Source organism: Talpa occidentalis, unplaced genomic scaffold (assembly GCF_014898055.3).
Source record: "Talpa occidentalis isolate TD23 unplaced genomic scaffold, MPIMG_talOcc4v2.1 talOcc4.17, whole genome shotgun sequence".
Classification (NCBI taxonomy): domain Eukaryota; kingdom Metazoa; phylum Chordata; class Mammalia; order Eulipotyphla; family Talpidae; genus Talpa; species Talpa occidentalis.
The window spans coordinates 4,396,269-4,413,017 of record NW_023601754.1 but is presented as its reverse complement, the minus strand read 5'-3'; the positions used below and the strand labels follow the sequence as shown (position 1 = coordinate 4,413,017).

The 16,749-nt window shown below is 42.7% G+C and overlaps 1 protein-coding gene across 3 annotated transcripts in view; it reads right to left on the bottom strand.

The window, feature by feature from the left end:
* Positions 1–16,749, bottom strand: part of FTO (FTO alpha-ketoglutarate dependent dioxygenase) — a 331,157-nt gene that overhangs the window by 189,531 nt on the left and 124,877 nt on the right. For all 3 annotated transcript variants that reach the window (XM_054696876.1, XM_037515801.2, XM_037515803.2), the window contains exons 6-7: positions 15,218–15,361; positions 9,656–9,775 (exon numbers count right to left, since the gene is read on the bottom strand). In XM_054696876.1, the coding sequence (XP_054552851.1) occupies positions 9,656–9,775; positions 15,218–15,361 (264 nt within the window). The remainder of the gene's footprint in view (positions 1–9,655; positions 9,776–15,217; positions 15,362–16,749) is intronic.

Below are 16,749 nucleotides of genomic sequence, written 5' to 3'. Positions count from 1 at the left end.
GGGGAGGTGGGACGTCAGACTCGGGCGTCAGCAGCAGACACACTGACGTCTCGTCTTTCTCCTCAACAAAGGTAGGGAGAAGTAGAAACATGAGGTGAAGAAGCTTCAGTCTCCAGTTGCATTCCCTCCAGAATCCTTTGTGAGGCTGAGAGGGAGCCCCCCACCATCTTTCCCCAGAAGCCCAGTTGGCCTCACAGGCTCAGAGCAACGGCAGTTCTGTTGCTTATAAAATTACAACCAAACTTTCCCCTTTGTTCTAGAAAAGACTTCCTGTGAGAAAGCAGTAATCCTTTAAAGCTTTCCAGCCCAAAGGTCTCTCCTGGCTGGTGTACCCCACCCCCAGCCCCAGAGGAAAAGCTCCCTCACATCACAAGGCATTTCTTGGTTCCAAGTTGTACTGGGTCTCCAGGACTCCTGGTGAGGAAAGAAAACTGGTCATCTGAACATCCCTTCCTTGGATCTGTCTGAAGTGTAGACAAGCAGCGAGGATGAATATTAATATGCCTTCCATCATCAAAAGCTATTGCATACCCAAAGGATGATAAATATTTTAATCAGTTTGCGGCTTGTCTAGCGGAAGTCAGTTTACTCCTCAGAGATTTCCCTAGTTCTGTGCCCAAAACCTGTCCAGTGCACGCAGCTTTCCCTTCTAACTCTGAAAATAAGTAATAAATAGTTCCAGTCTTGGTGGCGAATTCATTTACTTTTATGATAATTTTACTCTATTAAGTTTTTCCAGCATAGGGAAATCTAAAATCAAAGGGATGCCAACGAACGGTGTTATTCTGTTTCAGCTGCACTGTTACTGGAGGAAACTAATAAGTTACTTAAGTCGCTCCATTTAAAAAAAAACATTTTTCATATTTGCCTAAGTTGTGTGTAGTGGTTATGGGGTCTTCTAGGTATCCCCACCTTTGCACAGGCATAAAACAGGGCATTCTTCTGCATTCTATGCTCTTGATACTATTTTTTTAATTGTAAAGATGTTTGGGGTGCTGCTGTGAAGATTATATTTGTTTAAAAATAAAGCTTACCAAATAATATTTCTGTTAAGCAGAAGCTGACATTTTCAGGAAATGTACAGAGTTTAGAAGAACTTAAAAGGACCGGGCTGATGAATAGGGGGTGAAGAAATGGCAGGGTGGGAACACTGAATTCACATCAACTCACTTTTAACAAGCAACTCTTGAGTACCTGCTGTATACCTGACCTGTCCTAGAAGCTGGGGATAACAGTGAATAAAGCAAAGCCCCTGCCCTCCTGGGGATCAAAGTTGATAGAAGCAGACAGTAAACGAGTACGTAATACAGTGTCAGGGATGGGGCATGGTATGGGATGAAGCAGAGCAAGACAAGGCACCTTGACAGTGAGAGACCCTCTGCAAGGAAGGAAGGGCACCAGGTCACTGCAGGGAAGGTTGGGCCAGGGGAGTGGAATGGCCTGAGGTGCCTTTTAAAAGAACACTGGCAAGAAAGGACAGAGGGTCGTGGAAGCAGGAAGGCCATGTCTACAAACAACTGTGGTCCATACCAAAATGATGAATACATTTTGAAAACAGACCTAACTGGATTCACCGATAACTTATGAGATCTTCGAGGTGTTAGACTGGGTAAGTGGACAGTGAAAATCACCGAACTGTGTAATATGGGGAGAGAGGTATGAGAAATTACGGGAATCAAGAGCCTGGTTTTAGATATGCTAAATTTGAGATACTTATTACAGATGGTTGAATATAGCCTCACTTCTCGCAATTACTGCTGGGGAGCCCAAAAATACAAGACCCTGACATATGCCATAAGTTTCATATATTAATAAAAACTGGGCCTCCGCAGTGGCACAGCAGGTTGAGCAGCTCTGTGAAGCTGTCCACAGCCTCTGCAGTGCGGGCTCGATTCCCTGCCGGCCAGGGAGATACCCACATGGCACAGCAGACCTCTGTGTCTGTCTTGTCCACTGCTCCCCTCAGCCGTGTATTTCATCAGTCTGCCTGTTCTGTTCCCCGCTCTGTCTCTGATGAATCCTCTCACCCTCCTGCACCTCTGGCCTGTACCCCAGCTCTTATATGCATAAATAAATAAATCTTAAATAAATAATAAAAAAATTAAAAATCACTGTTCATGTATGAAAAGTTATGATATTAAGGTACAAACTCTCTTAATCCCCCAACATCTGTTAAAGAAGATCTGATGCATAATTCTGGCTATTTCATAATTGCTCATTTAAATTAATAATTTTCAAGTAAGAGGAATATACATTATCAAGCTACCACCTGTTCCGAGTCTTTATAACCAAAGCAAGTATGTCTGAAACACCGGAAATTAATTTAGAATCCTGCCGTAATACTCCACATTTTTATTTGAAGGTTAATTTTGCCTATCAGTCAAAAACAAGTTGGAGATTATCTGAGATTTTTATACACATCAAGGAAAAATTTACACATGAGTTTGTCACAGGTGGTTCCAGATGGGCTGAGATCATATGGAGAAAATACAAAAACTCCATCATAATTTACGCATTTGGGAAAATCTGGTGCTAAGAATATCCTCTATAAACGATCACAGAGATGCTTTCAGGAATACTGAAAAGGCAACACAGCACAGTTTCTTTTGGCTTAAAAAAGGGTCATTCTTTTGCAGATGTCAAGGGGAAGGGAACAGGATGATAGTGAGGTTGCCCTTAATGCAAGGAAGAGCCGACTAATGTGTTCCCAGGGCTCCTGGGTAAGTCAGTTTTGGCACTTGTAGCACATTTTTCCATGGAGACATTTTTGCAAAATATGGAAAGATTCCCAGCCCAGTCTCCCAAAGTATTTAGCCCACGGTGGAGCAGAAAAATTACCAGAGAAGCAATGAGCCCCAAACGATTGTGAATCCCTTTAGGTCCAGGACAGACCCCAGTTGTAGAGTAAAGGAAATACAGAAAAGGGGTAGGATGCTGTCACTAAGGAAGACTCAGTCAAAGGGCCTCTAAGTTAGGGTTCCCAGGCTGAAACGTTCATTTACACTTTTTTCTAAAAATCACCTCGGGCAATGCCTTGCATGTAGATACTATTTTACATTTTACAAACTTTCTCATTTGATCATCATAACAATTCTCCCCCAGAAGGTAACAGTTGTAGGAACCATTCATTAACCAGCTTAGAAAGAAAGATGGTAAAATCTTGATTAATATCCCCAACCATTAGCACCCAGCCTTTGGCAATCTTGCTTCCCTTTCAAATCTCTAGGTCTGCTGTTTGGTTTTTTCCCAAATATATAAATTCATCCTTCTAGACTGAGATTCTTCTAGAATATTTCAAATATATTTATAATAAAATAAATGACAGACTAGAGTTGAACGGCATGCCCTGTTACATTAATGCGCCTCCATTCACACCAAAAAAATAGTGGAGATAAAGTATGCATTTCATGCCCCGGATCTTTTCCTGGAAAAAAATGCAAACTCCAGACCCCCCAACCTGATCCCAGGTTCTCTGAATCCACATCTGAAATGCGATGATGGTTTGCCAGTCAAGTGACCCCAAACTCGGTTCCAGCAGCCAAGGCTGCCCCAGCATTCCAGTGGGCCCTCTGATGTCATGAAAATGATTAAAACAGTAGAATCTGCCTATCTTTTCAATAGAGAGGACGTTTGTGAAATGTGTGTGTGCTCCTGAACGTGAGCGTACACTAAACAAAGACCAGCAACATCTGCCAAAAGCCTGTGAAGCAAAGCCTTAAGTAGGAGCCTCGGTAGTTCTGCTCAGTTTCCCTGAGAAACTAACACACACAAGAGATGAATGAGCAAGGCGCCCAGGCTTCCATTTGGAACTTTCCACTTGGAACTTGCTGTCTCATCACCTCCAGCATTTTTCTCCTGGCTCCTGTGGGGTGCAGGGTAGAGACAGAGGGCGGGTCCTCTTAACATTCCTGGGATGTCACAGCTCTGTCCCAGTTCTCAGGACCAATAAAGCTCAACTCGCCCGGCTCATGTAAGGGTTAAAGACAGAAAGTCCTACCCACTGCTTTGCTCTGATGTTCCTGGAGATATTGTCACCGGATGTATCCTCAGTAGAATTCTATTCAACACCTCTGTCTTTAAGTACAAAGCTGGAGGCTGTAGCAGCTTTAAGAAACATAAGTATCCCTTTTTTCTGCTGCACAGTATCTGTGTGTGAAATTCTCTAAAGGGGTTTAAGTATTTACCCTGAACACTATCAGACGGTTTCTAAAATTTTCCTTATCCAGTTGCAAAAACACTTCAAAGAGAATCATAAACACAGCCCTTTGTGCTTTCGATGCACATTCTGCTTCTGAGGCTTAAGCCTGCATTCTCTTGGAATTGTAAATTTCTTCCCAAAAAGACAGGATACACAACGCTTTTTTAAAATTTATTACTGTCTATAGCAACTAAGGAGGAAAAAAAGGAAAACTCTAAGCAAAATTCAGAAGTCAATCAAAGATAGAATGAAAACCTCTTAAGAAATTCATTGCTAAATTACCCATACCCTTTCCCCCCAGATATTTTGCTCCAAACAGAATAATACAGCTGTGGAAAACTGCAGTGGGTGGGTAGGTGGGTAGGGAAGAGAAGGGAAGAACCCACCTTGAGTGACAATATTAAAGATAATAATAAAAATGTGAGCATTTTAAGTCACTGTAGCAAAAAGGGACATTTTTCTCTTTTTTTCAAATTTCCAAACCTAAACAAAGAGGCCCGAAAACTTGGTGTCTGCATACCTGTTCCAGAATTTGAATTATTGGGGACTTATGAATACCTCCCTGCCTCCAATCCGTGCTTATCCTGAGCAACTCAGCACTGTACCAGTCAAAAAAGAGAAAAGAGAAAAGGGAATTTAAATTTTAACTTAAAACCACTGGACCACTTCCACCAGATCCTGAATGACTCTAAGATATTCTGCTCTTAGATCAGAAATGCTAACTCTCAAAATGGAAGACAGGAATGTGTGAGCAGGTGTAATTTAATGTATACACTAATACGAAGAGTAGGGATATATATTTACACACGTACACACATAAAGATAGTTGGTGAATTCAACACCGATACGAACAAGAAATTAATATTTATATTTATCCCACCTTTGTCCTCATACATCCAAAACCCTTTAATCCTAGAAGAAAGGATAAAATGAGTTTAGCCAACTGAAATACATGATGATCGCAAACACCTGGATACCCAGGATATATTATAGCATATATTATATCATATAATATATATTCATATATTATAGTATATGAAAAAGCAGCCTCGGTCCTCTTATTTAGTTACAAAGAATTTCATCTAGAGCTCTGTGATGATAGCTACATTAATCTCTCCAAAAACAAATAAGGGGAGGGCGGGCAGGCTCAGTCAGCCCCACGACTGCGCCACCCCCACTAAGAAGGGCTCCACCAGACAGCAGAGAACGGGCTCCTGGCAGGGGCTCCCCGGGTGATTTACGCAGGCCCGGATGACAAGGGAAAAGGCATGACTCATCTTGAAATTAAACTATTACAACTAACTTATAAAGCACAACCTTGACATTCTTAAGTACACTTCTCTCTTAAAACTTTCACAACAAGAAACTGGTAACAGCGTTCAATAAAACACCTACTCGTTTTCCACATCCCTCTGCTCTCCTGTGCCAAGTTTTAACATAAATGGGTAGAATTAAATGTAGCCTATAGCTTACCTAACATAATTATATGTTGTGTTTTACACTGTTTCAAAACGGATACATTAAAATAATCCCGTCTTGGCTGCTTCCCACTAGAGTCAATAGGGTGATTAAGGCCAACTGCCACGTCCAGGCTACCCCAGGGAGGGACTCTCCGATAGGAAATGCAAGTCAAAACAGTCACAGACTGGGGTGCACTCCGATCCTTCAGGAAGAAAGCAGTGAGAAGAACAAGAAGAAATTTCTCTTCAGAAACATAAATCATCATTACTTCTGGAAATATTTACTCTGGAAACTGTCCTAGCACATTCCCTTGGATTATACCAAATGGGCCTTTTTTTAAGGTGCCAAAGGAAATGAAGAAATGTCATCAATATAGAGAACAGCACACCTAGCATTCTTTGCTGGATCGCTGTGAATTTTGATAGCGTTAAAACATTTTTATAGGTAAAATAAATGTCAGTTTTGCAAAGCATGATACTGGGCCCTAAGAGACGAGCAGCCTATCCACTGAATCTCTGGCCACGGCAGCCTGCCTCGCCTCACAGGAGACTTCGGCTTTTCATATTTTCTTTACCCAGAAAGCAAAGCTTGGAAAGCTTCTTTCAAAGGGTAACTCTTTCGTACCCTGAAGGGTCGCCTCATAATATGCTAATCTTAGATGTACGGCGGTGGGCTGGTTTTTAAAAATAAAACAAAATACTGTACAAATATTTGAAGAGTGTTAGCGTATTATAATGCCTTCCTGAGTGGGGAGCAGAGATGAGAGGAGAGGCTAGGCTAAATTCCTGGGTTATGAGAAAGGGTTATGTTGCTTTGGGCTGAACGGCTCATAAATTCACGAGGTAATATTCAGGGAAAATGTGATATTTTATCAGAATGTCATTCAAATATAAGGTTTAACATTTACATCACAAGAGCAAGGCACAAAGTAAAAGTATCCTCGGGGAGAGAACCGGCAAGAATAAACAGCGTGATAAAAACGGTGCTTGCTGGAACAGGGCATGGGAAATGGAGGGTAGTGGAGTTTTAGAGACAGCTGACTAAACTTTTTGAAATATGTGACTGGTTATGACATGTGAAGCAATTACCAGTAATGGAAGAAATGTGATTTCAAAGCTCATTTTCCATTCTTCTTCTAGAGCCTACCTGAGGTTACACCTTCCAACCACAAGGTGAAAAAAATAACACAAAGACGGAGAGAAATTACAACACAAGTCTCTTCCCTGGTACAAGGGCTGTCAAAGGTGGCTTTACTCATAAGCAAAAGGTGAAAAGTAATGTACGTATCGCCTGGGGTTTTTTGTTTTATTTTCTTGCCAAAAGAGATCGATGCGACGTAGCAGAACAGACAAAACCCATTAATTAGAGAAGTCTTTCCAGAACGCGCACGTGGTTTTACGATTCCAAAAAGGATAGAGATAAAGAAGAATCATTTGTCTAAAGCGATAATAATTTTGAGGAATATATCCCCTGGAAACAAAGTGAATACATTCAGAAACGCTGTTTAGATTAGTCTAATTCTATAGAATCCAAATGTGCACCAAACACTGCGCTTTTTATGTTAAATTGCTGTTGAATTTGTTAACCCACAACTGATTTCCTGTGTTATGAAATCTTGGAGATTACAGCTAACTTGAAGCAACAGGGATAATTCTTGACAGTTAATGGTAGATTTGCATGCATTTTCCAGAAGGACTAGCATCTTGGGGCCTCGAACTGGTAGCTCAACATTGCCCCCTACTGCCGGCGACTGGAAAGCGAGGGGGTGGGCCGGTGCCCAGCAGGAATTTCACCCCAAGCCCGCACATGCCAGATGGCAGTGCTCAGACAGAGCCAGAGAACCACAGACCTTCCAACGATTATTCTCTTCGATCTCAAAATAAATTATTATGAATTTGTTAAAAGTCATTGAGAAAGGCTTGAAGCAACGCTTGAATTTAATTTGGAAGCACCATTCTTTTATCTTGGCCAGAACCTGCACTCGGCTGATAACGATCGTCCTGAGGCTGCTGAGAAGAGACACTGCAGCCATTGATTTCACGCAGAACACTTAGTAATGCCACACCAACTGCAAGGAAACCGGCTCTGGAGAATTCCCAAGATTGCTCTTCTTTTTAGTGTTTCTTACACAAGAGTTACAAAGTAAATAGAAGATTTTCCATCCCACGAATGTGCCATCGCCACCAGATGGAAAAAAAACACAACACATAACTCAGTCTTTTAAAGGAATCCATAATGAACATGGCCAGGTTTCACTTTAAAAAAAAAAAAGAAAAAGAAAAAAACCTTTGAACAAAAGCAATTCAAAATAATTTGTTTTACGAAATCAATGGGTTCCTTTCTTATTTGTCAACTCTAGTTGGTGGAGTTGCTGAGTTCCCATCCTGAAGCCATGCCAATGAGGTGCTAACTCGTTATGTAAATGAACAAAATCAGAATGTCACAGTGCAAACAAATCCCCTGAAATCGAAGCTGCCTTTTCCTATACATCCCAGAAACACAGAGCAGATTCTCCACAGGTTACTTTTGGAAACTCACTAAAGAGACTTAGGCCCAGGCTTTTCATCACCTCCCGCTCAGCTTTACAATGTTCAGTTCTGCGGTGATTCGGGTCTTTGGAGAAATCCACTTTTTGTGATACTATTAATACATGAAGAGGATTATCATTTCCTGCCTTAGATATATGGAATGACCTGGCTTAAAAAATCGGAGGAGAGGTGTGGAAAACAGGACTTGTGGATTCCGACCCAGGCTTTCTGACCGGGGCCCCTTAGGGTTACGACTCGTTATTTTCATTATTATAAAACAGAGATTAGCAATCGCTGCCCATGTTTGCACACGGGTTCATCGCTCCAGCACATTTCAAATCCGTGCAACAGTCCTCTCCCCAGACTCAAGCTGGCTTTAATCACTTGTCCACTGCCTTCCAAATCCAACTGTTTGGGGGCGTTCAAATCCCCACTCCCCCCCTTTGTGGCTGCATGACCTTGAAGAACTTATGTGAACCTTTTGTGTCCCAGTCACCTGAATTTGCAAAAAGGGGGACAATAACACCTACGTTATGGGCTTGTCATAAAAATTAAGTAAGTCATATATAAAAACACTTAGAACAGTGTCCTGCAATTAATAAATATCACATATTTACTCTCATTATTGTTATTTAAATGCAGGCTTAATTCAACACCTCCCAGTGGCCTCAACTTGAAGCCCCCAAATTCCTTGCTCTGGTTGCCCTGTAACCTCGCCATTTCTGATCTTGTTCTTGCATTTCCTGGGGCCTCATGTTCCTCTCCAAATGCCCTCTACAGCCCCACTTTCCCATCTAAAGTCCCCAGAAGCTACCTGTGCTGTTTCACGAGAGTCCCAGATCCAGCGGTCTGAACTAAGACTCCCTGCTCTGGGCTGTGGCTTTCACTTTTTCATCTCTATAACAAGATTTCATTTTAATTAATGTAACACCTGGTTGTAGTCATATTTCTCTCCTTGTGAAACTGAATGTAGTGGTTAAGAGCACGGGCTAAAGAGCCAGAATGCCTGGGTCTCAATCTTGCTCAGCCACGTACTCCATGACACTAAGTGCAAGGCATTTACTTCTCTGTGTCTCAGTTTTCACATCTATAAATTAAGACTCCTTACAGCTTCTGCACCTCATAGGACTGCTAGAGAATCTTAAAAGTGTTAAAGAGGGAAAACCCATAGAATAGGGCCCGCTGCATCTATAGAATGCAAACCACTTTTAGATAGTGTTGTCCTATTGCTCTCCCCTGTCGTGACTTCCCAGCATATTCTAGCACGTTCCCTCACAGTAAGGGAATGGAGGGAGAAAATGCTCATTGCACCGAAGTAAGGATGTACTGACAAAATCTTGGTCCTTCCCATCACCTAACCAAGAATAGCCAACCTCAATAATTTAGAATAAACAAATATGCATTTGCCTATGCAAACCAGGCAGCAGAGGGTTTAAATAGCACAAAGCCCCAGACCTCAGGTACTTACCACAACTTCCATCTTCTTCCACTGTTCTTCCAGTTGAGTCATGGGTTGACACCAAAAATCAGTGCACTTTCTGTATCGATTGCCTTGAAACCAAAACTGTCTCAGCCACTCAAACTCAACCTGCGGACGAGAAAGATAAAGCAGTGTAATAATGACCTTGTGATAGACAATCAAGGACAATAACTTCATCAATCAATTCTCCTCCAGTAACTTAATAGCCATAGGGTGGAGAGAATGTGTGAAAAGCTCAGCCTAACCAATTCCCAATATAACCTGGAGTCTCCAGAGCATTTTTGCAAAGCCAAGAAAATAGTAGTCTTAGAGCTGAGGTCCTTTTTAGAAAGATAATCCAGTTCAGGCTGGAGATGGGTTTTCAATCACATTTACTAGTCAGACATGAGGAAACTATAAGTCAATCAACAATAAAAAAAAAATACTGAGCTCCTAGAGTATACGGAGAGCAGCCTGTACTATGTATGATGGGATAAAAACAACAAATTATATTTTTTATTAAGCACCTTTATTGAAGACTAATATTAAGAGTCAAACACAGATACATATTAGGAGGTATCAGTTTTATGTTTCTTAGATTACAAGAAAGAATTTACCCATGGGCCAAGGGGAGCTGATGATCATCGCAATCCATATAGCTAAACAATATGAACAATACAAAATACACTAATTCTACAGCAGCATTCAAATTCTCACTTCTCAACTCAGGGCAAAGAACAATAGGTACGTAATAGGTAATAACTTATTTTCCTTCCTACGAGCCTGCTATTCAAACTTCAATGATTTGCCTCATTAGTATTCTTTCTCCAATTCTAACAAAATTCCTTCATCCCCTTCCCCAGTCTCAGTCCAGAGTCTGGGTGGAGTCGAGCTCAATACCATAGAGAAAAGTTCTACTCAAATCCGAGCCAATCAGTCCATAATTGGACTAGTCAGAGAATTGAGTTGGAAGGGGATAAGCATGTTTGCAGAGTAAATCTTGAGACTGTCACAAGGCACTGGAAGAGAACACTGCAACCACTCTGGCCCCAGATTGGAAGAATACAGGCAACGTTCATGACAGCTAAAAACCAGGTCCTGGTGACATCAACTGACTCTTGATCAAACTATTCCTGAAGTCCATAGTATGTAAATCAATCAACGTTTTCTGTGCCTGGAAAGTGAAATGAGTCCAACATATGTAGATAAAAATCAGAATAAATCCTAGGAGAAATAAATTGTTTCCTGTTTTCTAAGTCTTCTATCACACATCTTCAACTTGAAAATCAAATTTTTCCATCAAAGTACAATTTCCGCTTATTCCCAAAACTCTTTTTAACTTTGCCCTCTAAAAAAAAAAAAAAATGTAGAACTTTCACAACTTAATGTTGGGTCAACTGGCTTTGCTAAGGTAATCATGTTCCATATACAGACCCAGAGCCATTATAATCTTCACCTGTTACCACAAAGAATTTTTTTTGTTTGTTTATCCATATTGAACTTTCATGAGGCAAACAAAAGCAACTTGTGAAGATTTAACAATGGTGAAAATGGCTCAAATAACTAACCTGAGAACACCAAGTTATATGAAAGGGTTTTAGTTTACATTAACTAAATGTTTGTTTGATATGTAGAACTGATTTCAGTTAAAGCTGTTTAAACAAAAAAAAAGGAATGTAGACAATATTAAGACAATACTTGCTGAACTTCATCTGCGGTATTAAAGACAATGGTTAACAGAAGTAAACCTGATTGCTTTGAAAGGAGATCGAATACAAGTGTAGTTCAACTTCTGTCAAGATACGAGTTAAACAAGATTATTTGCAACAAGAAAAAAAAAACTCTTTTTAATAGATTTCACATGAAATCCGTTCACACTATAGGAAAGGCCTATTGGCAAAGCATCATGATCTATGATACAGAGGGTTGCAAAGATTTTAAAGAGTCTTTTTATCTTTGAGCTGGTTATAACCACTGACAAGGCATATAAGTCTTGGTATCCATGGTACAGGTACACCAGGAAATAGAATAGATTACCACATATAAACACTTCACTCACCCTAACGGGGAACCCCAGAGTCTGGACTCCAGTGGATTAAAACACAGAAGCAATGAAAGGGGTACCTGGCAGATTTTGCTATCAGACTAGAGAGCAGAGAATTGAACCCTGTCCATTATCATAAATCATGATGCCATCTTTCTCCTCCAAGGTCCAGCTCTCTTTTGAGACAAACAGAGTCACAGATAAAAATAAGTCCTCTGGAGTCAGTTCCAAACTGTGCTCGGCTCCTGAATAGCTATGTCCTCTGTAAAATAAGGATAATTATATAATAACTACATAGGCTTGTGGTGTGGATTAAGTGGGTTAATAATGAAAGGCCTACTTGCCAGCCACTTTCTAGATGCTAAGAAGATAAACTGAACAAGGCCACAGGCCTAGAACTTATTGTCTTCAAGGATCTCCCCGTCTTATGAAATTTTCTGAGCAGGAAAAGTCTTAACATTCAAATCGACTCATGTCCAACCCTTTTGCACTGAGGCCAGTCTGAAAAGTTCAACACTGAAAACTTGCTCCCTGCTGAGTTTCATTCACGAGTTGACGTACTTCCCACGGGACACATTCTCTGGGGGCATCAAACCCACTGGCATACGTTTCCCTCGAGTCCGTAAGCCGCCTTTTTCATTTCCATGTTGCAGGCGAAATCTATTACAGGACTTGAATCGAACGCCACCCTCACCCACTGCCCCCTTGCCAAGAGAAGAAGTTGGCTCCTTTCTTAAATTAATCAAGGAAGCAGAAAATGTTTCCAGCTGCTTGATTCAGAGTTTGTGTTACCACCAAAACTAAAAAGCAAACAAAAACATTTTTTAACTCCTAAACTCTGGGGACGAGAAAGGAATGGCGCAAGGTGAAGGTCAAAATTCAGAGCAGAGAGGAAGCCCTATTATTTCAAGGCTAAAAAAAGAAAAACAACAAACCTAACCACTGTCCAACCGATAAAGCTCTAACTGTGACAGGAGGGTCTGCGCCCCTCCTCCAGAAGGGAACCCCCACAGGGAGGCGCCAGCTGCCCCTGTGGGAGGGTCGTTCCCTGGCCCCACCACAGGTTGCTGGTATGCAGAGTCATGAAGCTTGTTGACCAAACCTGCAGACTGTGGACTCGCACTTTCTAGATTCACCACCCTTCGATCTTCTGAGCAATTATAGCACAAAGGTAAGTGAGCCCACAGGGTCAGAGGGCGCACGGGCACGCAGGGCCTTGAAGGGCCTTCTGAGTCATCAGAGACAACTGAAAACACGTCCACAACAGTGTGAGTTTCAGAGCTGTGACCCCGAAACCTTCTCTGTGACCTTAACTGCATTGCCTTCTCCCTGGAATAGTCAAAAAGGAGATCGATCAAGAAAAGAGTTTCTCCTGGAAATGACTAGGTTTTGTATGAAGGAGGAGAAGAAAATTCACCCTCCTCCCTGAGTCTTAGTCACTGGGCACTCAGAATTAGGGATCAAAGCTCAGCCTCATTCTTCAAGGCCGCTACATCACCCTGCCGCCCTTGCAGCTCTGTCGCCCTTGCAGGTAAGCCGAGGGTCGCCTGCTTCTCCTCTGCTCTGGAGACCTCATGTGGTCCCTCAGTCATGGGTAAATATGCCCATGGGGGTTCACCTCTCACTGGAATAAGCAAAATAAGTTATTTCAAGGAGGATGAGGATGACCTTAGACCAGCACAAGGTGCTAAAGCCCAGTCTGCAGCATTAGGCTGTGAAGGTGCCTGGACAGGAGTTCTTAGGAAAGAGCAGGTCTCATCAGAACAGAACGAGAGCCAGTCACATCAAATAACACACTATTCTAGGGGAAATTTACTGGCTAGGTAAAAAGGCTGAATTCCCATTTTATTATTTTTGAGAAGCAAAACAGTGTACTTAAACAACACAGAGGAAGATGCTGCTTAAAGGTAGACAAAGTCTTGCCTAAGCACCTTCCATCAAGAATAAAAATCTTAAGGTACTTAGTTCCAACCAGGGCTTCATCCTGTAACTTGTCCAGCAAAGCCACAAGGCCTTTAGGAACAAGGAAAATACACAGGGCCTCCCTGGTGGCCTCTGGGCTAAGTCTCAGCACTGTCACCACTGAGGCCTGAGTTTGATCCCTGGCCAGGGAGCTACCCACATGGCACAGCAGACCTCTCCTGTCTCATCGGCTGCTCCCCTCAGCAGCATATTTTGGTAGATCCACCTTTTCTGTTCCCCACTCTGTCTCTGCTGAATCCTCTCACCCCCACCCACCCCCGCACCTCTAGCCTGCACCCCAGCTCTTCTACACACACACAGTAAGAGCCAGGGTCACTCTTGCAGTCACATGGGCTTCCGTTTAACAACAGGACACAGCAGAGAGTGAGCGGGCAAGTGTTCAACACAGGCCAGCTTGTATGCACAAGACCAGTATTTAACAGTGTGTCCAGACATGTGGAATTAATTCTGACACTGAGGAGATGGCCTTGAAGAATCGAAGATGGAGGAGGTGGGGGGCAGGTGTGCAGAAGACTGGCACACATTCTATTGAGATTGCAGATAGCTCTCTCCAACCAGGGCTTCATCCTGGTTCAACCCTAGTCTGGACTCAAGGAGCTAAGGTTTCTCACCCAGCTCTGCCCCACGTCCCAACACACACAATGCCCAAGGCTGATAGCCACTTTCTGAAGCAGATGGGTCCGAATGTTTATATTCTGCTGGATATAAACAGTGTAATTTCACAGATCTCCCCCGTCCATTGATCATAAGAAAACCATAGAGTTAGTCACAGATGAAAACCAGGAAAGGCAGGGGGGTGAACAGCCCATGGGCCTGTTAAAGGGAACAACCGGTTCAGTCAGCCCAACTCCTAAAACCTTGAGGTTTTTAGAGAAGGATGGAATCACATTTCCAGATTAGAATTTCTTGACTGCCAGTACGGAAAAAGACTTAATTTTACTCCCAAGTCTAATTTAGTCAGGTCACCAGGGCACAAAGCTTGTCTTCCCTGCGGTGCTAGCTATTAGCAACATCGTGAGCAAGAGCTGATGAGAGGAAATGTGGAGCCCTGGTCAGGCACAATGAAGGCAGAAAGCCAGGCCTGGGTTCAGCTTAGCTGCAGACATGACAAGTGTTTCCCTGGAAGGCAGAGGGTCTTCACCTGTGGTTCCAGAGATTGTGGAATTTCACAGAGTCGCAAGGACAGTCATATAGAAAACAGTCTTGGAAGATAGTTTCTCCCTTCAGAACAAAGGGCAGATTTGTTAACAGACTTGGAAGACGAAGCCTCATGCTTGCTACCTACTATAAAAGATTCAGGGTCCCTTAAGCGCAGGTTCCGCTTCTATATTTCCTGGCCTGTTTTGCTTACCCTGCAGAGACAGAGGCTTGGAGAAGAGGCACATAAAATCTGATCCTCTGGCCATAACTGCCATCAACAAGGTATCCTTTGTCTCCAACTGAGCGGCTCATGTCTTAGACCCACATGAAATTACAGCAGGTGAACTCGCCCACTTTCAAGTGGGATGGAAGCTCTGCCCCTTCATGTTCATGAACGTGCTCACCTCGTTGTGGATGTCTTCTCCTTGTTTCAGAACTGCAGGCTCCAAGGACTTCAAAGAGACATCACCATTGTCCGCTTCATCACGAATATTCTGCAGACCCAACTGGCAGCGCTGAAGGATGTAATCCAGCGTTCCGGTGGAGCACTGCAGAGACAGAACCAGCAGTCAAGACCAAGAGCCAGGTCCAGGCTTACCATGGCTCTCTTCTAGGGCTTTCTGTGCACTCACCCACTGCCCCCCAGCTCAGCCTCCACAGTAGTCTGAATCACCACAGTGGTCTGCCCAATGGGCTTGGCGCTGCCAGCCTGGTCTCACCTGGGCTACTCACCTGGCTGGCATCTGCCTATCTATCTGCCTGTCTGTCTGTCTATTTCTTTTGGATATTTGTGGTAGCATCTAATAGTATCCTAAATAAGGGGCTAATAAGTAACCAAAAGATCAGGGGCACTAACTTTCTCTCAAGGGCCCTAACCCTAACAATAAGAAACAAAGGTAACCGGACTGAAGAATTGGTTTAAAAGCTCATAAAATACAACAGCAATGGTAGAAAAAAATAATAGAAGTTATAAAAGAAGGAAAGAGAACACAAGTTCCTTTTCTGCAAAAAGCAAAGGCACACAGCAGGTAGCTGCACCCCTCGGCAAAACCAAGTCTTCATATAACAAGGAGTATGTGGTTCATGCCCTCAAGGCACATTCCAAGGCGTAACTTTTAGTGCCGGGCATCAGCCAGGGCACAGATAACGAGTCTATCCCTCCCTAAGTCTGCAGGAGCAAAGCAGAGGTCAAATGGACAAAGTCCTCCGAATGATCATATGTTAGAAGAGGATGCAGATGGCGTGTGCATCCGTGTGTTTTGATAATGACATGATTTCCTAGAATGATAAAAAGCAAGTTATAAATATCCTTTCACCCCAATGAGGGAAATGCATTCCTGAGGTATTTTGATTTTAATATTTATAAATTAAGCTGATCCTTCAGAAATAACCTTGAAGGCTAACCCCCACTACGAAATTTTTGCACAGTTACTACCATTTTACGCCATATGACATGGACGAGTTTGGGAAAAACAAATTTTCTTTGCCAAAAACAGAAGTTTGACTAATAACATGAAGATCGCTGAGTGATGGGAGCAAAAAGACAGGCAGCTCCAGCTGGATACAGAAATAAAACAAAAAGTGGAAGGGAGGGCCTCCCTGGTGGTGCAGGCAGTTTAATGCAGTGCTGTGAAGCTGTCCACAGCCTCTGCAGCACAGGTTTGAGCCCGGCCTGTTGGAAAGATACCCACATGGCGTGGCAGACCTCTCCTCTCTCACCCTCTGCTCCCCTCAACAGTGTATTTTAGTCGATCTACCTGTTCTGCTCCCCACTCTGTCTCTGGTGAATCCTCTCACCCTACCGCACATCTGGCCTGCACCCCAGTTGTTGTATGCATGAATAAATAAATCTTAAAAAAAAAATAGTGTGGAGGGGAATGACCACTCTTTTTTGCCTCCGTCAACCCTACACCATCTTCTTAAATGCCATTCAGTC